General features: G+C 39.9%; 1 protein-coding gene across 2 annotated transcripts in view; it reads right to left on the minus strand.

Annotated features, from left to right (window-relative positions):
- The window catches only part of Nalcn (sodium leak channel, non-selective), a 302,929-nt gene that overhangs the window by 77,918 nt on the left and 200,242 nt on the right, over positions 1-24,769 (minus strand). For both annotated transcript variants that reach the window (XM_063246998.1, XM_003477592.5), the window contains exons 16-17: positions 11,013-11,149; positions 9,440-9,581 (exon numbers count right to left, since the gene is read on the minus strand). In XM_063246998.1, coding sequence (XP_063103068.1) covers positions 9,440-9,581; positions 11,013-11,149 — 279 coding nt within the window. The remainder of the gene's footprint in view (positions 1-9,439; positions 9,582-11,012; positions 11,150-24,769) is intronic.

Genomic DNA, 24,769 nt, shown 5'->3' on the forward strand with positions numbered 1-24,769 from the left:
GGCTCTCAGAAGGTGACTAGAACATGAGTCTAATGTCACCAGTAGATTAAACAGGGTGAGTCATGGAGGTGTATTTTTGGGGACAATAGTCCCAGCCTCTTCCTCTCTGGCTTTCTGCTCTCTCTCTGTGTGCTTCCTGTTTGCCATAAACTGAGCAGCTCTGCTCCATCCCACTCTTCCACTATGATGCTCTGCCTCATGGCAATAGAACCATTGGACCATGGACTGAACTTCTGGGACCATAAGCCAGGTCAGAGTGATGAAAAGCTAACACACAGGGACATGGGAATGAAGGGTGCCACAACTCTTCATTGATTTACAGTGGCCTCTGTTTAAGATAACATGGTTTGAACTCACTGACTTTCCAGGCTGGGGAACTTCCTGCAGTCTTCAAAACCTCCAGTCTTTGTTAGATATGAGGCATTTCTGCTAATTCATTCTATTTCAAGAGATGACAAGGGAGTTGAAGTATAAGATTGTAGAATAAAATTGCAATTGTTATTTGGTCACAAAAATCTATTAAATGAGAGGATAAAAATGGAGCCACAAAAAATAAAAAGGCATCGAAGAAGCCAGATACAACGTTCTGTGTTCTTTGAACCTAAACCAACAAGAAGGCTGGGGAGGGGTGGTGGGTGCAGAGAGGGAGAGAGCTGATCTCAGATGCTTTCCCTGGTGAGCACTGTTTTTACTGTTTCCTTTATCAAAGAAAAAAAAAAAAAAAACGAAGTCCAGGAAGTCCAGGAACATCATGTTTGGCTTCAGAGAGAAAATAAATGCTCGTGGACTGATATTTCAATTTGCAGTTTCCTGTGGAATACTGCTCCCAGGGATTTAGAAAGAATGTCATGGTTTTGTCACTTTGGGCTCTCTGTGCATGACAGCTCTTGGTCCTCTCCTTGGGGACAGGAGGTCACAAACACAGTCCATGATGGACAGTTATTCCATTCCTGGTTTATAATCTGCTTTGGAAACCAAGCAAACACCAAAACCAAAATGAAAGCAAAGCTGCTTTCCAGTGATATAAAAATGCACTTTCAGACTGACGGGCTGCACATGGGGACCTTTGCTTCTGTGCCCTCTTTACAGCGCTGCACGAATTGTAACTGTGAAGCACAGAGCTGATGAATGTAATTTAAAAAAGAAAGTTAAAACCCTTTAAGGAGAGTTAAAATTAATACACACATATATTTTTTTGGTAAAAGTTTGAAAGTAAAGGGTGATCTCAATTGAGATCAAATTAGTGGCTCGAAAAATAAAGCAGAAAAAAAATCTCAAAGCACAAGACAAAATAAAAAAGATAGCAGTCCTAAGGGGAAGGAGCAATGCTGAAATGGAAAAGTAATACTCCAATAAGTAACAAATGGAGAAGTCCCTGAGCAAATAAATGCCTCAGACCGCAAACTGAAAATTCTTCCCAGTTTGAGCACTTCTGGTGGTGATAAAAGATGTACAGCGCACACAGAGAAAATCTCATGAGCTTCCCCCAGATCACAACGTGCTGTTATGGTTTATAACTAGTATGCCCCACACCTCATGTGCTCTCAGGTGGGCCTCAGGAAGGTGACTGTGTCATGAGGTCACCGTGGATCCCGTGGAGTCAGGAAGAGGGGGTCACAGCGAGACCATGGCCTGAAAGGTGTTTTCTCCCTTCCGCTCCTCCTCCCCTTCTGCCTGCCATCTGCCTTGAGGTGAGCAGCTTCTCCCCTGCCAGGCCCTGTGCTGGAGCCAGGGGACCACGGCCTGAAACACGAGCCAAAATAAACCTCTCCCCCTGAGGTTGTGGGTGCCCGGTATTTTGTCTCAGTGACAAAGAAAGTAGCTACAAACCAACCAATCAGAATCATTGTTTAAAAAAAAAACAAAGCCACCGGCTTCATATTGATGATCTACAATCTTGAGTTCTATAAAACAGAGGAATAACATGTCCAGATGGGAGGACTGTGGATATCTCTGCAACCAGGGAGGGTCCACAGGTTCCTGAAGCACTGCGGCCTGTGGTGAGTACCCTAACCCGGCTGCGATTGAAGAACTGTGGAGCTTCCAAGGGGCAGGTGGGCGCACAGTGTCCCTGAGGCCCAGCTTGTCTGGAACTGCGGAGTTCTGAGCAGGCAGAGGAGGGCCACTGGTTCTGTAGGCCTAATGGCTTGGAGTAGCGCGGCGCCAGAGTCCCAGTAGCTCCAAACATAGAAGGGGATTTTCAACAGATCCTGAGGAAGCTTTCAAATAACACTTGAAACACAGAAATATAGGAAAATGACAAAACGAAAGACCAAATTACAACCTCAAACCTCCAGCCCATCTCAAGAAACCCTAGGAGCGATGTATATAGAAGAAAATATATCCCATTCACCTCATATATCGGACACAATAGCCACTGAAATTGACAAGCAAATCCAGGAAGCTTTAAAGAAATTCAAACTCGAAATAATCTCCCAGATAAAAGAAGAAATGATAAAAGAAATGAAAGAGATTCTAAATATATCTAAAGAAAACACAGATAAAAAATTGGAGGAACTAAACAAAAAGATAGAATCCCTAGACGAGCAATATAAGAAACAAACAGAATACATAATGCAGATGCACAGAGATATACAGGAAATAAAAAACTCCACTGAAAGTTGTAAAAACCGCCTTAATGAAAGTGAAGATAGAATTTCAGACCTTGAAGACAGGATTGCAGCTAGTGAACAGGAAAGGAAAGATCTTTTGAAAATAACAAGGAACCAGGAAACAACAATTCAACAACTGCAAGACGATGCAAAGAAGAATAACATAAGAATGATAGGGATTAATGAAAGAGAGGGAGACAACATGAAGGATGTCAGGAGGATATTTAGAGAAGTAATAGCTGAAAATTTCCCAAGCATGAGATCAGAAACTGACATCAGGATCAGTGAAGCATATAGAACTCCAAACAGTCATAACCAAAATAAAACTACACCCAGGCATATAATAGTCACCACCCCAGAAATCCAACACAAGAATAGATTATTAAAAGCTGTCAGAGAGAAAAGACAAATCACTTATAAAGGAAAACCTATCAGAATCACAGCAGACTTCTCAGCACAAACGATAAAGTCAAGAAGAGCATGGAGTGAAGTATTCCAGATCCTAAAGCAAAATGATTTCCAACCAAGACTGATATATCCTGAAAAACTATCATTCAAAATAGATGGTGCAATACGATACTTCCATGACAAAGAACAGCTGAAGAACTTCATGAACACCAAACCAACCCTGCAAAAAATATTGAAAGACAGTTTAGATACACAAAGGAAAAAACCACTAAGCAAAGCAAATAATTAAACAGAACAGAAAGATAAAGATGCAACAGCAGAGAGATAACATTCCTACAATTAACCAGCATTTAACAGTAATAACCATTAATGTAAATGGTCTCAATGCACCAATCAAAAGAAACAGACTAGCAGAATGGATCAAGAAACAAAATCCAACCATACGCTGTTTACAGGAAACCCATCTAACCCAGAAAGATACTCACAGACTGAAAGTCAAAGGATGGAAAACAATTCTTCATGCAGCAGGAATCCAAAAAAAGGCAGGAGTAGCCATTCTGTTTGCAGACAACGTGAACTTTAAACCAACAATGACCATAAAGGACAAAGAAGGTCACTACATACTCGTAAGGGGAAAACTCCAAGAGGAAGAGATAACTATCTTAAATATATACGCACCAAACTCCAGAGCACCCAGTTATATAAAACAATTATTAACAGAAATGAAAACTCAAATTATCAGTAACACAATTGTAACAGGAGACCTTAATACACCACTGACACCAAGGGACAGATCAACCAGACAGAAAATGAGCAAAGAAATAACAGAACTGAATCACACCTGTGAACAAATGGGTTTGATAGACATATACAGAATGTTCCACCCAACAACATCAGAATACACATTCTTCTCAGCAGTACATGGATCATTTTCTAAAATAGACCATATATTAGCTCACAGAACATATTTAAGCAAATGCAAAAGAGTTGAAATCATCCCTTGCATATTATCGGATCATAGCGCTCTGAAATTAGAAATTAATGACAAAGGATACTGCAAAAATTCCGCAAACACATGGAAACTATATAACACACTCTTGAGTAATCAGTGGGTCACAGAAGAAATTAAAGAAGAAATTAAACAATACCTAAAAGAAAATGAAAATGCAGATACAACTTACCGGAATCTGTGGGATGCAATGAAAGCCGTTCTGAGAGGAAAATTTATTGCACTGAGTTCCCACATCAGGAAAACAGAACGAATACAAATAAATAACTTGATGCTACACCTCAAACAGCTAGAAAAAGAAGAGCAAGTCAAGCCCAAAGCCAAAAGAAGAGAGGAAATTATAAAAATCAGAGCAGAAATCAATGCAATAGAGACTAAGAAAACAATCCAAAGAATCAAAGAATCAAAGAGTTGGTTCTTTGAAAGAATAAATAAAATCGATAAGCCCCTAGCCAACCTTATTAAAAAAAGGAAAGAAAAAGCTCAAATTCATGCAATAAGAAATGAAAAAGGAGAAATCACTTCAGACCCAATAGAAATACAGAGGATCATCAACACCTATTTCGAAAACCTCTACTCTCAAAAGTTTGATAACACAGAAGAAATAGACAGATTCTTAGAAGCATATGAAGTACCAAAGCTAGATCAAGAGGATATAAAACTGTTGAATAACCCAATCTCTGCTAATGAAATTGAGAATGTAATTGGGTCCTTGCCCACCAAGAAGAGCCCAGGCCCAGATGGATTCACTGCAGAATTCTACAAGAAATATAAAGAAGACCTAATGCCGACACTCCTCAAACTATTCAATGAAATTGAAAGGGAAGCAATCCTTCCTAAGTCATTCCTGGAAGCAAATATTACTCTAGTACCAAAACCTGAGAAAGACCCAACTATAAAAGAGAACTATAGACCGATCTCCCTAATGAACACAGATGCAAAAATCCTCAATAAAATATTGGCAAATAGGATCCAGCAAATCATCAAGAAGATTATACACCATGACCAGGTGGGATTCATCCCAGGAATGCAAGGATGGTTCAACATACGCAAATCAATAAATGCAATCCACCATATCAATAAAGCCAAAAATAAGAATCACATGATCATCTCTATAGATGCAGAAAAAGCCTTCGATAAGGTCCAACACTTATTCATGATAAGAACTTTACAGAAAATTGGAATAAATGGTCTTTACCTCAATATAATAAAGGCCATTTATGACAAACCAACAGCCAGCATCATACTAAATGGCCAAAAATTGAAAGCCTTTACTTTAAAGTCGGGTACAAGACAAGGATATCCTTTATCACCACTCCTATTTAATATAGTACTGGAAGTACTAGCCAGAGCAATTAGGCAAGAAAGAGAAATAAAAGGGGTAAAGTTAGGAAAAGAAGAAGTTAAATTATCATTGTTTGCAGATGACATGATACTCTACATAGAAGACCCCCTAAACTCCATTGAAATACTCTTAGATACAATAAATAAATTCAGTAATGTGGCTGGATACAAAATCAATACTCAGAAATCAATAGCATTCCTATACACGAACAACAAAATTACAGAGAGGGAAATAAGAGAAACTGGACTATTCACATTAGCAAGCAAAAAAATGAAATATTTAGGAATTACTCTTACGAAAGAAGTGAAAGACTTATACAGTGAAAATTATAATACACTGAAAAAGGAAATTGAAGATGATCTCAGAAAATGGAAAGACATCCCTTGCTCATGGATAGGAAGAACAAACATTGTGAAAATGGCCATTCTCCCAAAACTGTTATACAGATTCAATGCAATCCCAATAGAAATACCATCAACATACCTTATAGATCTAGAGAAATCACTCCTAAATTTCATCTGGAACCAGAAGAGACCTAGAATCGCAAAGGCAATTCTAAGCAGCAAAGACAAAGCAGGAGGCATCACAATCCCTGACTTGAAGTTATACTACAAAGCAACAGTAGTAAAATCAACATGGTATTGGAATCAAAACAGAGCTGAAGATCAGTGGAATAGATTAGAAGATACAACCACAACTACGAACACACTCAACCACCTTATTTTTGATAAAGGAGCCAAGCAGGTTCACTGGAAGAACGACAGTCTCTTTAATAAATGGTGCTGGAAAAACTGGCTCTCCATTTGCCGAAAACTAAAGCTAGACCCATGTCTATCACCATGTACTAAATTAAAATCTAAATGGGTCAAAGATCTGAATATTAAAACAGAAACACTAAATCTATTGGAAGACAAAATAGGTAGAAACCTTGGAGACATAGGAGTAGGTAAAGAATTCATGAACAGGACTCAAACCGCACGGGAAATACTTCCCAGAATCAATAACTGGGACCACTTCTTATTAAAAAGTTTCTGCATGTCAAAAGAAATCTCCAGCATAGTGAAAAGAAAACCCACAAACTGGGAAAAGATTTTAGTGAACTCTCTCTCAGACAAGGGCCTCTTGTCTAAAACATACAAAGAATTAAAGAAACTCAGACCTCCGAAATTCAAAGATCCAATCCAAAAATGGGCATCTGAGATGAATATGCAATTCTCAGATGAAGAAATGCAAATGGCAAATAAATACATGAAAAAATGCTCATCATCATTGGTCATTAGAGAAATGCAAATTAAAACCACACTGAGATACTATCTCACTCCTGAAAGAATGGCCAGGATCAAGAAAACCGACAACAAATGCTGGAGAGGCTGTGGGGAAAAAGGAACTCTCCTGCACTGCTGGTGGGAGTGTAGACTGGTACAGCCTTTGTGGAGATCTGTCTGGAGATTTCTCAAAAAGTTGGGACTGGAAATCCCATTTATTCCAGCTATTCCACTTCTAGGCATATTCCCAGAAGAACTGAAAGCATCATACCACAGTGAATTATATGCACCTATGTTTATAGCAGCACAATTTGTAATCGCCAGATCTTGGAAACAACCCAAGTGCCCATCAACTGAGGAATGGATAAAAAAGTTGTGGTATTTCTATACAATGGAGTATTATTCAGCTATAAAGAAGGATCACATTGAGATATTTATCAATAAATGGGCGCAGCTTGAGACCATACTCATAAGTGAAATAAATCAATCTCGCATGTGTGAATACCGAATAGTTTCCCTAATGTAAGTAATGATTCAAATATATAAAAATATGTGGTAATCATGATTCCCCATTAGGTGGCCTTGAAGCCTTATAAAGTTTTCACTCATTAATTAGAAAGGCTTTATTCTGGGCTTCTTGATATGAAAATATTTGAAGCTAGAGTATATGAAGTTTTACCCAAATATTTCAAGGAAAAAGACACTATGGTAACTACTATTAAGTCAGGTTATAAGGTGGTGAAGTACTAGGTTATTGAAACAGTCATGCTGTGACCTCTATTGTTATATTGTTATGTCCTGTTTTATCTCAATCTCCCCCTTATTGTTTCAAAAAAAATTATTTAGTCATTTCTTATGTTTGTCTTAATTAAAGAAAAAATTCAAAAAAATTAGGATATATAAATAGTAACTCTTTTCGATTTCCTATTAACTTGTTTTGAAGTCCTGTAGTACTCCCACGATCTTGTTTTGACTGATTAGACTCTGTTCCATTCTATATGATAGTATCAAGTTTGAAGACATAGGCAACTACTTTGAAGACAATAAGATTCACTAAGATACCCATTCTGGTTTGACTATTGTCTTCTTTGGAAGTCCTGTAATGTTTACAATGCCTAAGTTTTATTGGTCTTGTTCTCTACTGTTTTGTCCAACTTTATAATATCTAATAAGATAGACAATTCTTTTTAAGGAAACAAGGGACAACGTTGATAACCATTGTTGATAAACTTGTACTCTGTTCTACACCATGTGCTATGTCTATCCTTGGTATTGACTGACAGCTTTGTTTTGCCATATTTGACTGTATTCTTCCCCCCCCCAAAGAAAGTAATAAGCACTAAGGAGTAATAAAATCCAAGATGTGTAAATTTTGTTGTAAAAAAGAGAGGGAAAAAAAAAAGAAAAAGAGCTCTAACGGATATAACAGCAAGTGTGTTTGGGGGTGTTAAATAGCTGACTTTATCAATGTTTTTGGAACATTGAACACAGCTGTTTGCAGTCTCCCTGTTTGAATGTCCACCTTGTGTTCTTTGATACTGTGATTTGAGGAACTATTTTCAAGAAAATAGTGTGTAATCTACTAGCAGGTAATTTCTTACTGTTATGGTTTTTTGTTTTGTTTTGTTTTGTTTTGTTTTGTAGTTCTGTATTGCGTGTACCCTTACGCCGCTTTGGTTTGTTTTGTGTTTTTCTCTTTTTCCTCTTAAATTAAAAAAAAAACAAAACAAAACAAAAAAAAAACATGTCCAGATGATTGAGAGAAAAATAAAGAATGGAAGTTCTCAGGAAAGAAGAGGCATACTGCAAAGGCACTTATCAGCATAATCAAGGTAACATGGGAACAGACATGTGGTTTTCATTATAAACAACAGCAAGAGTGTGGCAATAATTTAAGGGAATACGAAACAAACCAAGAGTTCCAAAATGAATCGTGAAACACTTGCAAGTGGACTGGGTGCTTCCCTAACAGTAATGTTTCCTCTCTTACCCACTCTGTGATATCCTTTCATTTTTTAACTGATTATACTACCGAACTGTTACTGAGTGTAATGAGTATATTTCCAAACTATAGCATAATCCATGTACAGCACATGTGCAAACCTGGTTATGCATTGTTGCACTTAAAGGACGCATTTTGTATCATATGTCATTTTCTTGAAGTGAAAAAATAGGAAATTATGTTTCTTTAAAACATAACAACTAGGTTGGCTTTATGTGCACATGGGTTCCCCGCTAGTACTTTACTGTGGAATTAGAGAAAAAAAAATTCCCATTTTTCAAATGACAAAGCAGAAAATCAGTAAGACAACACATCTATAGACAATTTCCATCATATACTAAGAGGTTAATAGATGGCAGTAAGTTTTTTTTTTTTTTAATAAGTTTTAACAATCTCTGCTCTAGTTTTCTTCCTGATGTAATAATTGAGCATGGTTGCTGGCGGATGGCGAGAGACTGGTCACTGTTAAACCTGGACAGAAGCTCGGGGACCGAACCCTGTGAGAAGACTCAGCTCTGAGTGGCTGTGCAGTCACGCGAGGCCGCACAGCTGCCATGCAGCACAGCTCACGAAGAGGCCAGTTTTAAATTCATAATTGAAAATCGCCAGGTTATTTATTTATTTATTTGTTTTTTAAATCATGTCTTAGCTTTTTGGTTCAGATCAGGGGTAAAAATATTTGCCTCAGTGATTTCTTTTGCAAATAAAACGAGTTTTTTTCATTATTTCCTTGAGACACTGGCTCTTTAACATATTCACTTTAGAAACAGTTTGGTCCTTGGAGAGTGTGGTTCTTACTTTTTGATCAATGTACTTGTTATCCTCAATGGCCGACCTTTTGGAGTGATCGCAGGAGGAGGAGGAGGCCGAGGGGAGGATTCGGAAGAGGCAGCACGTGTCCTGTTGCTGGCGATCGATGAACTGCTTCATAAAACTCTCCCTTTGCAAACGAAGTAGAAAGACACGAAGCGTTATTAATGCTATGAGCCGGTGATGGCATTTTACAGTGATGTGCTTGCCAGAGCTAAGATAAAGCAAGGACAAAAGACGAGGGCAAATAAGATACACCACACAAAACATAGTGCTCACATTCCATTGCTAAGATACGTAACTTACAGAAGCTTCTGAATCCTGATTGACTTCTGCTTAACAAAAACAATGTTTCCAAAATAAGTTAAAGCAAGGATATTCAGTCACTGATGGCATTTCTGAATGATACTGTGGCAATAAGATACTTTATCTTTTCCTTCAGACTTGAAAGAATTACTTTTTCCTTTCAAACTGCTATTCATCATGAAAATCTTTGGGAGGTTTTTTTTTTTTTTTTTTTTTTTGGTACCGAGAATCAAACTTACAACCTCCTGCTTTCCAGGCAGGTGCTGTGCTGCTGAATTATATCTCCAGCAGGAGATAATTAATAAAAACAAATAAAGGAAAATATCATCTCAAAAGCGAAGTGAAGATTTACATAACAGCTTTTCAAATAATTAATTTTGCTAAATTTTGTTATTTTCTAAGATACATGGACTTCGAATGCAACACTGGCTCCAGAAGAGGAGCCCAGTGACTTGTGATGTCATAGCCATCCGAGTTTGTGCGCCTTATGATGCAGACATGGTGATGCAATAGTCTAATGGCACAGTCCCACAAGACACCCTCGTCATCAGGCTACTCGTGTCTCGCACTTTTATATTGGAATTTTAAACTGTATGGACCATGTCTAGTTTCGTATTTTTATAATCATCCCCACCCAGATGTTTCCAAACTAATTAAATAAATAATTTCATATTATCTGGGTTTTACTTGTGATTCTCTGAGCTATCCCTGAAGAACTGCTCATTATTAAAAAGGAATAGAATATTATTATTCAACTCATTTGCTTAACTGGAGTGGAAATGTCAAATGAGTATGAATATAAAATGCCGTGGTTCTTTTAAACAGCAGAAGCCAAATTCTCTGGTGACCAGACATGTCAGTCTAATCAAATGCTGTAGTCAAAGGGAGCTGGCTGCAGTGGTTTCTATATTTACTTGAAATAAAAAAGCTGCAGAGATGATTGTATCCCTGCAAAGCGCGGGGCAGAGGTGACCTCTGTCCTGCTCACTGAGCACCTTCGCCACTCGCCTGGGGTGGGGAGGGATGGAGTTAGGGAGAAGTGGGGGACAAGGAGGAGCAGATCTACCCTGCCTCCTCTCTGACACGCTGCTTCTGGGGGTCACAAGTCTTCAGACAGAGGTAGAGAAGAAAAATACAGGCTCAAAAGCATCAGAAAAGAAACCCACCCAAGTATGCGTTGGAGAAGCTGGACCCGATTTGTTATGAATCTCTCAGCATAATACTGAGACAGACAATGAGAGAAACCTGTCAGTACCTGATTTTAGGAACTGTGAAATCTGAAGGAAGTTTTGAGATTTTCACCATTTGTGGTCTGTTCGGGAATTTTTCAAAGATCCTCAGACGCAAAGGGAGCTTTTCTTTGGTGTCTGCATTTGCTTCACTTTGCTTTAACTAAAGGAAGAAAAAAAAAAAAAAAAAAAACAGAAAGAAGAAAAAAGGGGAGACCAATAGTGTATGTTACAGAAAATTAGTTTTAGAATTGTGACCGCGAGTAATTACATAAGAGACCAGTAGATGGCAGCAAAGTACTACCAAAGGTGCCCCTCACATGCTGCACATCACTGTAAATTATGTATGTGTGTGTGTGTGTGTGTGTGTGTGTGTGTGTGTGTGTGTGTGTGTGCTGTAACTGACTTTCTGGGAGACGAAAACAAAAACAATTTAAAAATCAACGCCAAAAGAAAATGAAGACAATTTTATGTTATCTTATTCCTCATGATCATAAACCTCTTTTCATCCCATAAACATTTTAAAAGTTTTACTTAAGGTCACTCACATGATTAAACAAACAAAGAAAACCTGTTTCACATTTCCAGGTGCCAGAGTTAGAAATCCGAAGAAGAAGAATAAAAGTATGAGCCACAGAAGCGTGCTAATGTGGCAATGTTTGAAAAGAGAGAAAACGTCAAGAGAATTGGTCAGGCAATCTAGCAGATTAAAAAGAACAGCTCTAAATAAAAACATACTTGATTAGTGAAGCAGGACTTCACGTTTGGTTGAGGAGCTGCTTGGGAACTGCTAGTTTTTAAATGCTATAGAATACCTTGTGGGTAACGGCAAGTAAAAGGACTGATTTGTCTACTTAAGAACATGTATTTATATAACTACAAGTTGTGACTCTGGGAGGCAGAGACTTCACATCACCAACTGGAGCCACTGCAGAACCAAGGAGAAATCACCCAGGCTGATTCTGACTGGCTGATTTATTGAGTACTCTCTTATCTTTCCTTCCTCCTTCCCTTTCTAATTAGGGCAGACTTTTGGAAGGTTGGAGACCACTGCTGCAAAACCAGGAACTCATTACACCCTCCTTGAGTGTGCTTTTGCTTAGAATTAATCAGCATTAGAGGCTGAGAGAACATTTTTCTTCTGGGTACTGAGGATGGAACTCCCAATCTGGCACTTGGCAGGCAGGTGCTTATGCCGCTGAGCTAAATCCCCAGCCACGCTGAAAGAACTTTGATCCTAGGAAAAGAGAGCAAACTTTCCCTGCTACTTGCATCTGGAAATACAAACCGGCCAGAGGGAATGGGAGAGCTGAGCTTTGCAGGGGACACTGAGTCTAACGTGATCGATGGCCCAGCTGTCACCTGGCTGTGAGCTCACAGAGAGACGTGTCTTGACGTCTGGTTTTCTCATTTTGCTAAAGAAATTGCTCTTCTGTTTTTGCTTGGTATAACACACACGTTTCGCCCCAGCCACTCACGGTCTTATCTGATTTGGTGCTTAGCCTTTGCCTTTCTGCCTTGAGGATAATCTCATTTAGCAAAGGGCCACTGCTGTTGGCTGCCTTCTCTAAATGGAGCACTTAAGCACGGTGATGTATGCAGAAGACATACTCCATAAATGTGATGATTTGATGAGAATACTAGTAAAGAATTAACTTCAAAGGCTTAAAACAAAACTTCCTAGCTTTTGCATGTAGTGAGGGCCTTAGAGAAATGATTCTGTCTAGCCCTGAAAACTTAGGTAAAACAAATTTGTTTCCTAAAAGGTCAGTGAGATGACTGTTTAAAATAAAAACCAACAACTGTATTATATACAGAGAAACGAAAAGCAGCCAGCTTACTAAGACAGACCAGACCTTCAGGTGCTTAGTTATTCCTGGCCAAGGGAGGCTAATACAATAGAAGAAAAATGAAGTCTTTCTAAGTATTCATTCAGAAACTCATCCGTGTTTCCCCTGATGCTGTCATTTCTAAATCCACAAGCTACATTCTACGCTGACTCCCGGGAATGGAAAAATATGCAAGCCACTGTGCTTGACCTCAGGATATCCACAGTGTGACCCTGTAGAGAGTTCTGTCATCAATGCCAACAAAAACGCAGTGCTTCCCCAGGTAGGGATGTGAAGAGTGCCCAGGTGCAACGCATAGGGAACAGAGGGAGACGTGGGGATAAAAGGAGGTGCTACTTGCACTTCCGTGGACGTCTTGGGCAGCAGAACGCAGCTATCACCGGGGCTGAGATGCACCAGGGCTGGATCCCTGGCCTGTTATGACTCATCACTGACATGAAAAGGTGAGGCTGTTTCCCAACTCTCCAGCCTCCAGCACCTGCCTAGCCAAGGACCTCACTGAGGCTCCTTTGTGCCCTGTCTCTCCCCTTCTTTGTTGTGGCTCATTCTAATCTGTTTTCCATTATTCAGGGAAAGAAATCTCACCTCTGGCCTTGAAAATTTTCACGGTATCCACTGCTTTCAGTGGTACCCACTGCTTTTAAATGAAGAAGTCAGACCATTCCCAGAGGCTCCCAGGACTGTTTTTTCTCCTCTCTGCCTGTGCAGCCCCTGCTCGCCTTGTGGAGCAGTTACATCTTCTTTCACTTCCTGAAAAGTCTGTCACCCTCTGCCTCAGGACTTTTGTACCTGCTCTGCTTTCTGCTGGGCCTCCTCTTCCTCTTTCTACCTGGAGTTCCACTTGTTCCTCAGATTTCCGTTCCTTTCACAATTCCTTGGAGAAGCTGCCTCTAACCAGCAGTCTTCCTTCTAGAGCTCACAGGATGCTCATCTGGGCCACATAATACTGCTATCTGTGTGGGTCAAAGCAATTTCTAGAGGGTCAAACTAACACATGTTATATCAGTCTCCTGGGACCACCTGCTGCCACCAGTTACTGCAAGCCTGGTGGTGTCATGGAACAGAAGTTGCCAATCATTCCCCATTCCAGAGGCTGGAAGTGGAGGTCAGGATTTCAGAGGGACTATGCGCCCTTTGCAGGCTCCAAGGAAGAATCCCTTCTCCCAGCTCCTGGTTAGTCCAGGCAGGTCTTGGTAGACCTTGGCTTGTGCCATACCTACTCCTCCCTGCCTGTTTTTCCTGATGGGTTTCCCTGCCTGTGTATCTGAATCTCTTCATCCTTTATCTGAAAACAATGTTGAACACTTGGTTCAGGAGCCACCCTCATTCAGAAGGATGAATGATGGGTCACATCTGCAAATGGGGTCTCATTGTGAGGTCACGCCTGGGCCCGAATGTGTTGGTGGATGCTCTCAAACCCATGCACATGTCATCTTTTGAGATTATATTGTGGACCCTATGAACAGGCTGTCTCTCTGAGGCCATACCGTCTGAAGACAGGGCCCATATGCAGTGTTCTCTTCATCCGATAGCCAGAATCTGGTACAATGTTCATTGCAACAGTGAGTTAAGCAAATACTCACTGAATAAATAATTGTACCAATCAGGTAGAACCAAACTCTGTAGCAAATATCTTGAGAGATGACAGGTGTATCCAAGTGTGGAGAGACAAGCACAGTGTATCTTCTTAGTAACTGAGCAAATTTACTGCAGTGGAGCATAGGGACCCTTCACGGACAGAATGGAATAGAAATATATTCTTTTGGTATTTGCACTGAACTGAGGTTAATCTAGTTGACCAGCTGATGAGTGTTTAGAACAAAGTTTTGATAAAGGGACTTGTTGGGGGAAATGGCAAGTTATATTTCATTGAACATCCAAGAATACAGTGCTTAACACAGGTGGACTGCCAGTCTTAAAAGATAATCTCTGCTTACACATTTTAAAAAACGACCTTGCCCATTTTAACTTGCAGTAGAGATACTGCTTCCAGAGCTTGTAAGGTCCTTAAGGGCAAGATTCCATTTTAAAATTTCCTTTCCTAGCCCCTTCTAGGAGAGGAAGAGAGCGATCAGGAAGGAATTAGAGTGCTGTACCAGGCTGCCATAGCATCACAAGGAAAGGGAAACAGCTCTTTGGAACAGTTCCAAAGGGACCTCCTGGAGCTGCCAACCTGCATCTTCAGTAGTGAGCCTCTGGCTCCACAGATGTGCAGAAGGGCAGTGAAATGGGAGCTGACGAGCGGCTGCCTGAGCCGTGACACCAGATCTCACTGTGAGCACGAAAGTTCTCTTTCTATGTAGCAGCTCCCAGCTGCCCTTTTCTGTTCTTATTGGCTAATTGGCACCCAGTAAAGAACACACACACCCAGCGGCCTTCCAGTCCACTCCAGGGTTACACCCTCCAGAACCGAGAAACACAGGTACGCTGTGTGCTCTTTTGCCCACAGTGGAGCCATTTGGAAGTCCCAACTGCTTCATGCAGTTCGAGCTCAGAAGTGACATAAAGAACTTCATGCAGAGTCACTTGCATAGACTGAAGTAGAAAATATACAGGAACTTGAAGGAATGGTCCTAAAAGTTATTAACTTATTGTGTGACTTGTTTTCAAAGTAGATCCCTTGCGTGTTTCTAACTGTAAGCATTAATTTTGTCACGGTGTTGTCTTCCCAGGTAACTGGGAGCTGAGGTAGGAGGTCACTTGAGTCCAGGAGTTGAAGATTCAACTAAAGAATATTCAAGTAAAGATTCAACACACAGTAGCTGAGTCAGAAAGCTCTGGAATATACTTGTGTAAGGAGTACACATATTCCAGTTCAGCAAAAGTTACAAACAAAGGGGGCAGATGGTGAAACTGGGCCTGAGCATTTCGTTCCTATGTCGCCACCGTCAAGTCAGCAGGACAGTCACCCTTCCTCCTTCCCTGGTCCATGAGCCTGACCAAGACACACACAGAGAAAAAAGCAGCAGCAAGCCAGGAACAGGGGGTCTGCCTTGCAGGCTGGGGGAGGATGAAGCCGTCAGGACACTTTGAAGCCACTGGGAAGTTTCTTTACGATGTGATAAACATTATATTCTCCCTTTTACCCCAGCCATTTCTCCTTCCTGAGATTCAGCACAGGTTTTTCCCAAGATTACATCTACTTTGATGCGAATGAGTGAATCATATCGATAAAAGAACTGGATGTGAATTTAAGATCATTGACTTATTCCCCTCAATGCAGACTTTTAAACATAGGGTAATTACGACTGTAGCTGTCCATGAAAAATTCCAAAGTCCTGGTTCTTAGCACAATGCACAGAATGCCAAGATTTTACTCTTTCTCTTCAAAAACCTAACGTAAAGCACAGTACAAAAGAAAGAGTGGATAATAGCATCCACAGACCATGAAGTCTCGCTCAGCCTGACGGATCAGATGGGGGCTTTGTCACTGATGTGCATAGAGAGAGAGAAAAAAAAAACCCCACACATTTGCAAAGAAGAAGTTGGAATCAAAGAAGCAAATTTCAAACCTTGAGCTTTAAAAAATACAAATCATCTGAGCTCAGTGCTATTCTCCGGCTCAGCATCTGTCTCACCGAGATATCAGCGCACATTGGGCAGCTGGAAGCCTTTTGCTTTCTTGTGCTTCTCAAGAGAGTTGGGGCGGAATCACTGCACGCCTCACACCCTGTTCCGCCTCATCGCTTAAATCTTCCTCTGTTCAGCCTGGCTGTCACCTGTTCAGATATTCAAACATTATTCACTTTCACTTCCCTTCTGAATGCTATGACAAATGACTGAATTGAAGGATTACATTAAATGAAAGAAAAAAAATTTTTGGTAATTTTTTGTGTGATTTGCTAAAAGAAAACAATATAAAAAAGCATCTGGGCTTGTGAAAGAACCTCATTTTCAAATCCAGTTCATGCAAGTTGGATTTGTGTGTAGATGTTCAGGTTAGTGAAACTGAAGAGTATATTTTGGCTCTTCTGTGTATGAAAAATAACCACATTATGCTCAATCAAGGAAAAAAGAGAGTTTCTCCCTTTGTTATGTGAGGAAATTAAGCTGAGTTCTCTTTGCTTCCTTATACAATTACACATGCTGCTTCTCCTCAATCTATACATGACATAGCAATTCATGACATAAAATCTCTCTAAAGACAAACTATCATTTTTCAAGGGAGTTTCTCTAGCTAATTTACTTATTGTTGACTTTACAACCCAAATTATATCCATTTTGGGTGAAAACAGATGGCTTATGTGAAGTAATGATCTAATATGTTGGCTTTTCATACTACTTCTATATTTTTATGAACACTTGATATAAAAATATAAAGAATATCCTTCTGTATCCTGTTAAATGGGGTTTCTTACAGGGAGGTCTTTTTAGGTTTTTGCTACAGGCAAAGAGCAGTCAGCTTGCATGGTTGCATGTAAGAGTAATCCTACAGGCTTTTAAAATGTTTCCTTCAAAAATATCACTAATTTTTTTCCACATCTTCCACAAAAAAAAAAGCTTAATCAGTTCAGCACCCTCAAGGTCAAATAGTGGTTTTAATTATTTCAACACTTCTACTCAAGCCACCCAAGTAAATCCAAGGTCTCATTTCTTAGATGACCTATGGGTCAGAACAGCTACATTTTTATATGGTAGCTGGTGCCCCAAAATGGCCAAAGTGATTTCACAACATTAGCTGATTAACTGCATCTGCCTACAGACTCTTATGTGTTACTCATGCATACAGTGTACCCCAGAAGGAGGAGGGGAGAGGACTGTTGGTGTGGGGGAGCTGGGCTCTGGGGGGTGAAGCACTGTTGGGTGCTTGTTGGTTTGGGAGCTCAGCAGAGCACTTAGCTAGGGGCTGTTGCATGTGCACGAAGTGTTGACTTGCTTATTTTTAACACTGAACTCTGGGTCCTACAAGCTTAAATGCCCTTCACAAGGTTATTCTAAGCAGCAATGTAAATCGTATTTGCAGAAGCACTGAACTTGCAGACAATGCTAATAAATTAGCAAGAGAAAAAAAATCCTGTTCAAAAACTAGAATGCCTAATTATGTTGAGTGGATACATTTTACTTATGTTATTGTTTGTCAAAATCCCATTAGTTGAATTAATTATTTCTTAGAAACAGTGGTGATGAATAAAGATGGCTTTTATTTGCTTTTTCTTCACCCAAACACCTCTATTTTATATTTTATCTCTCTTGTATAATTCAACTGAGACACAAGTTTTTCCATTGGGAGTTTACTGAGTCACAGAAATATACTCATTATGATAAAAAAAATGTGTTTTGTTTGCTCCACTTCAGATAAAATTATATTAGAGTTCCATGTAAACTAGACACTTGGTTTATGCTATGAGATGAATATTCAGTAAGCGACAGATAAAAGCCCATACCAAAGGCTGTTCAGGAAAAATATAGAACACACACACTGTATGTATATATACATCTGTGTATATTCATACAGTCATCCTGCTTTTCTGATTTAGAAAATATAAGCAATAGCATAGTCTAAGAAAAATAGTAAAAAAAAACAAAGATAAAGAGAAGACATGGATTTAAATTTTGGTTTAGTTTTATAATCTCTTAAGCACTTTGGATTTTAGTGTTCTCAAATGAAAAATGAAGATCTTCACGTTTTTATATAAATGCCAGATAAATAAGTGAGATAGCATATTGCCTGTAATTTGAATTGCTCAAGGGAAATGTTCTATAAAAGCCAAAGCTATCACTGTGACACAGACTTCGGGAAAATGCTTTCAGTGGAGCATCGAGAGCTCCAGCCTGGTGTTCTTTGGCTTCCTCTGCCAGCAGGGCTGGGACCACTTCCCTCTCCCATTCTGTCCCATTTGTTTCCTTTTCTTTGCTGATTGGTTTATTTTCTCAAGATTTGTGATTGTAAAACTGAAAATGAAGACTGAGGCAAACATCCCTCCCCACCTCATCTTCTCCCCTTCTCAACCCATGTGTTTAGGGAGGAATCTCGTGTGCCATCTCCACTGCTACCTGCTCATCTTCCACTCTCCTTAGTCTCAGCTATTTTTCACCACCCACTGGGCGGCTCTTATCCCACTCACTAGCATCCCCCATGCTGCTAACTCCAATGGGTTAATCACAGGTTTTTATCTCACTGGAACCTTCTAAGCCTCCCAATTGTCTTTCTATCTTAGTTTTCTCCTTCGAAATCTTCATAACAGTAAATAAATAAATAAAGGAATACCCTTATGTCGTCCTGGTCCTTCAGTAATTTGAAGAATGAAAATTGTGTGGAGAAGAAATGCTGATCTTCTAGGCCAGGCATAAAGTACCCTCCAACTCCTGTCCTTTATATCCTATGTAACCTTCTGGGCTGTATCCCCCCTCCCCCCATCCAGTTATTTCACCTGTGAGTTTACAGGATATTCTGCAGTCCTGTCCGTGACACACTGTCCTTCTGTGCTTGTTTAACCCTTATAAATCTTTGCCAAATCCCTTCCTCTGGGAATGTATCTCAGAATAATTGGTAACTGAGTAGTAAGCATGTGCTGGGCATACTGCTGCCAACACTTATGTGAATATTATTTAGTTCTCAAAATAGGTCCTTAATGTTAAGACTCATAATAGAACATAGAAGGACAAATTGAGGGACAAGGAGATTAAATCAGCTACCCAGAGTCACACACTCAGATGTGACAGAACCGGGATTTCCCCTCAGGTTTTCTTGAGCATCTAAAAAGTATGTCCTATTGCCCTATCAAAACTACTTTCAAGCAATAGATACACTTCTGCAATTTTGTATCTGTTGTTCGTTTCATTTGGAACATCCCTCCCATTTTCCTACCAAAATTTTATCCATTATTTTGGACCCATATTCCTTGATCTGCCTCTACCCTGAACTAGCAATATCTTCCTATGGAACTTTGCATGTCCTCCATCTTAGTGCCCAGGGCTTTACCCTGTGACTTTTTAATTATGCATTCTTCCCTCTAATGTGACACTTAAGCTTGATTGGTTAACTTGATTGACTTCAGAGCAGCTGAGGATTGCAGAGCACACTTCTGGGTGTGTCTGGGTGGGTCACAGAGGCATGACCTTGGGTACTATGGTCTCTCAACCTTTCCTCTTAAGTGTTGCTCCCCTGTTCCGATTCCTGGCCACCATGAACTAAGCCACTTTACTGAACCACATTGTTTGGCCGTGGTGTTTCTTCCTGGAGCTGGCTGGCCATGGACTGAACCTCCTGAAACTGTGAGCTAATTTAACCCTCTCTTCCATTAAGCTGCGGGTATCCTATATCGCGTCTCAGCAATATGCAAGTTGACTAACACACCTACTAAGACGACACCTTTTAAGTCAGCAGGGCTAATTGACACTTTGTGACCTCACATTATACATTTACATACAGAAGACAATGGTAACAAAATAGTAATGAGAGAAGGCAAAACCAATTACGAGGAGACTAAATGTAAATCATTGTAATATTTCTCATCTCATCTCATTCTTTTCTTGGTCTCTGTACAACGTGGAGTCAAGCATATTAGCCAGTATATCCAGTGTTTCCAATTTCAGATGAATTACGTTACAAAGCCAACAGAGGAGAAATGACAACTCATACTGCATTTTCTAATGGAAACATAATAAAATGATGAACACTATTTTATAATAAAATCATAAGCATTTGGTTTTCTTAGAAAATTTTTATTCAATTTTTTTGAAAGTTTATTTTGAAATAACTTTAAATTCACATAGAATTTGCAGCAAGTGCAGAGAGTTCCTATACTGTCTTGAACTAACTTTTTCTTACATTAGCACCTTACATAACCCTAGAACATTAATAAGAACTAAGAAATTAACCTTAGTCAAATAGGATTAACTACAATGTGAGACTTACTTGGAATTCCTGAGTTTTGTATGCAGGTCAGTTCCAAGGATTTGGTCCAATTCACTCTCTTGCTCTGTTGCCCCATCTCCTCAGGCTTCTTTAGGCTGTGACAGCAACTCAAATGCTCTTGATTTTAATGACTTTCATGGTTGTGAGCAGTAGTAGGCAGGTATTCTGTAGAATGCCCCTCAGTCTGGGGTTTAATGATTTCTCAGGCCTACACTGAGGTTACGCTACATCAGGGCATACAGCAATATGTATCATTGTGGGTGATGTTAACTGCGGTCATTTGGGTTAGGTAATGACCAAATCCAGCTGAGATTCAAAACAGACCAACTAAGCTGTATCTCTTTGGAATGCAGAATGTCAAAGAACTTGTGGACACTTGTCAAAACTGCTAGAATTATCCAAAACTTTATTTGGAGGAAGATACTTTGTGTAAATATTTTATTTTTCTTTAAAGTTTCACATAGTGATTTTTGCAACCATCAGTAGATCTTGCCTGTGGCAGTTAAACTTTGGTGTCTTAGTGTGACTTTCTGTTTTCTTTACTTGCTATTCTATCATTGCTATTTCTCTGCATTTGTTATTTGAAGCTATTCTGAGAGAAAAAGTTGTCCCTTCTCCTTTACTTATGGATTCAATCATATGTAGATAGATAGACAGATAGATGGATTTGTAGTTATTTCATTCTTTAAGTAATAAATCAGTATTATTGTTATTGATCTTATTTATTGTTCAAAGTGTTCCTACTTTGAGCACTGGGGAACTTTTGTTTAGCTCCTTAACTCTCTGACAAACTTCTGTTCTCTCTGTCTCTCCTCACCACCCTACTTCTTCCTCTCTCCTTACTTTATGCTCACCCTCCTGGAGCTCCTAATCCATGGGGAATAGAAACCAGATAGTCCAGAACCCTATGTATACCTGTGATAAAGTTTACTTAAAATCAGGCTAAGTAAGAGATAAACAGCAGTAACTAATGATAAAGTAGGACAATTATAACAATATACTATAATAAAAGTTATCGAATGTGGTCTCTTCCTTTCTCAAAACATCTTTCTATATTTTAACCAGAAGGAAGCACTCCATAATTTCTCTTTGCCATATCTCAATTGTTATTATCAGTACTCTTGCACTTTGAAGCCATTATTAAATAAGTAAGAATCAGCACTGTGAAATCTCAATATTCTGTCTGAGAACCAACATGGCCACTAAGTGACTCTTCCCTCTCTTATCTTGTATACCTGGCTCCCCCTCACTCCGTGGGTGCAGCACTTACACCACCAATCCCAGTGATAGACAGTGAATCAATCACATACACTAGACTCAGCCACCTCTGAAAGGCCTGCTGCCATCAGGCTGCAGGAGGCTTTGCGCAGACATTTAAGCATAAAGCATAACAATAATTTTACTTCAGTCTTCCATAGTCAGACTTTTTTTTAAGAAAAAGGGAGTCTTGTTTTCCTTGGGCCTTCTGCCACACTTCTGTCCGGTTGCATAAAATATGTTGATTAGCGTAAATCACCACAGGGCATCTCTAGCTAGGCTCTGCCTGAGCAGTCCTCTGGCTTCCTCACCTCTCCCTAACATCAGTCAAGGAGCCTCTGAGATTTCTACACTAAGGCAGCAGGAAACAAGCCTTTGACAGCTCAGCTACAGCCAGGGTACTCTGCTGCCTTTCACCTCCAGAAAGCTCAAGGTCACACATGGGCATGTCTATACTGATCCTTACCAATATCCAGAAGAAAGACATCAATGTCTTTCAACAACAAACTCATTTTGCTCTAATTTGGTGGCTTTAATCCAAGTAGTCCTGCCAGCTCTCCAGCCTGGCAAGCTTCCAGCTCGAGGGTCCAGTCTCTAATTTTCACAGGCACTGAAGGGCTGTACCAAGTTCCAATAAGGGATTCTCTTGCACACTCCTCCCCACCTGCCTCTGAGCAAAGGATTCTTGATCTCTCTGTGCACATTGCATCCCTGATGAGTGGCTGAACACTTCCATGCCTTGTATTCACTTCTATCAACCAGGAATGGGCAGTTGGACAGGTAATGGGGAATTTATTAATGCAATGAGATTTTCTTTAAAGGACAGTTGCATGAGTTTACAAAATCTTCTATTCTGAAGGGCCAATGCTTGCTGGTATTGGCCCCAGTGGGAGCAGCTGTAGAGCCAGAGACTGACAGAAGTTGAGGACATCCTGGGGGAAGTTTTTGTCACATCTCAGCCTAGTGTTGTTCCTCAGAAGTGATGACTACTACGTTGGGGACTGAGGTTTGGTGGTGGGAGGGGTGCCAGCAAGTTCACAGTAATACACAGGGGAGGCAACAGAAACACATATATATGTGATATTTAAAAAAAAACACCATACAGTATGCACACCAGCAAAACAGAACAGAATTGGACAGAAATAATAGAGCTTGTCACAGTGTACTACAAATACAGACACAGTGAGGCTGGCTCCTGACCTCCAAAGGACCTTATCAGAATCTAGTGCAGGGGCCTAGACTCAAATGCCTACGGAACCAGAAAGAGAACATAGCATCAGTCAAGATGGTAGCAAACAACTGTATAAGAAAATATATAGAGGTTGGAACCTAGGTCATTAAATTAAAGCAGACATACCAGCTGTAAAGGTGCTGGCTATACAAATTATAGAGGCTCATCCATCAAAGCCTATATAAATATTCCCCCCAAACAAAGACAGAAACCTCTAAAATGTGAAATAGTTCTGGTCCCAAGCATTTCAAGTATGGGATACTGAACCTGTATTTAAATTCAAGAGCTGAGACCTTATTTGCTGAATTTTTTGCCCCATCCCTGGTCCAATATCTTGTACATGGTAGGGGCTCAAACATTGCATAAACAAATAAACAAGAATATAGTGGAAATGTTTGGGGGGAAAAGTAAAATTATTTAAACTGCTAAGAAAAACAGAACCAGACTGTGAAACTCGAGTCCAAAGAAATTGAGTAACTGCCAGTGCCCCTAACATGTTCCTGTTTAGTGTTTATGTCTACTCAGGGTGAGGCTCATGGTTATAACTCCTCAATAGAAGTTATAGCATCATTCAGTGTCTTTCTGTAATTCAACAATGTCAGACCCCGCTTAACACCGAAAACCAATTGTTGGCACTTTTCTCTTAGAACCACAATAACCTTATTTCTCATTGCCCACGATGAGTGCAGAAGAACAGAAGTGAACTATTGGTTGCTATTCTTTGTTATCTTGCTATTTTCAGTGGTTCAGTGAAATAACTGTCACTCTTTAAAGTTTCATTCTCTTGGTTAAAAGAAGTACAACAAAAGAGCATCCTCAAAGCTAAGAAGGGTGGCACAGAGGGGGATTTCATGTGTAAACGTCTGCCTAAATAGGATACATATTTCCTCCAAAACTCACTCTTGAAGACAAAGATTAAGAATTTATTTAGACGAGTGCAATGAAAAACCATACTCAAAGTCATTCTGAGCCAGGAGTGGTGGTACACGCTTGTCATCCCAGCACTCAGGAGGCTGAGTGAGGCCAGCCTGACCTGCAAAGTGAGGCCCTGTCTCAAAAAGATTCTGAATCAGCACAAGTGAAAAATGATACAAAGAGGAACTCACCACTATAAAGTGAAAGCGACAGTCTCAAGTGTGGAGTTTTATGTCTGTTCCATGGCACGTGACTTAAACCTGAAACAATTCCTGCAGTGCCAGTGGAGGAACCAAAGAACACGTTTTCTAAGATGATATCCTTTATTAAAAGGACCTGGTTTGGCTCAAACACAGAAAATGAAATTCTGGAAGGGTTTATAGAAACCCTTCCTGCAACAAAGTCTGAGATCAGGATGTCAGCAGGATAAGTCCCTTCTGGACATTCTGAGGGAGGGTCCACTCTGAGCTCTTGAGTTATCATCATTCCTGGCTGTTCCACACGGGTACCTCACTGCAATCTCTGTCTCCTTCATAAGCAGTGTCTTTTCTGTGTGCCTATGTCTATCTCTTGTCCTCATAAGACATGAGTCACATCAGGGGCCGATCCAATGACTCAATGTGATTTTGTTACAAACAGCCTATTTCCAGTTGGTTCACATTTACAGGTGCT

This window comes from Cavia porcellus, unplaced genomic scaffold (genome assembly GCF_034190915.1).
Source record: "Cavia porcellus strain 051 isolate PalLab524CR breed Dunkin Hartley unplaced genomic scaffold, mCavPor4.1 scaffold_4, whole genome shotgun sequence".
Taxonomy (NCBI): domain Eukaryota; kingdom Metazoa; phylum Chordata; class Mammalia; order Rodentia; family Caviidae; genus Cavia; species Cavia porcellus.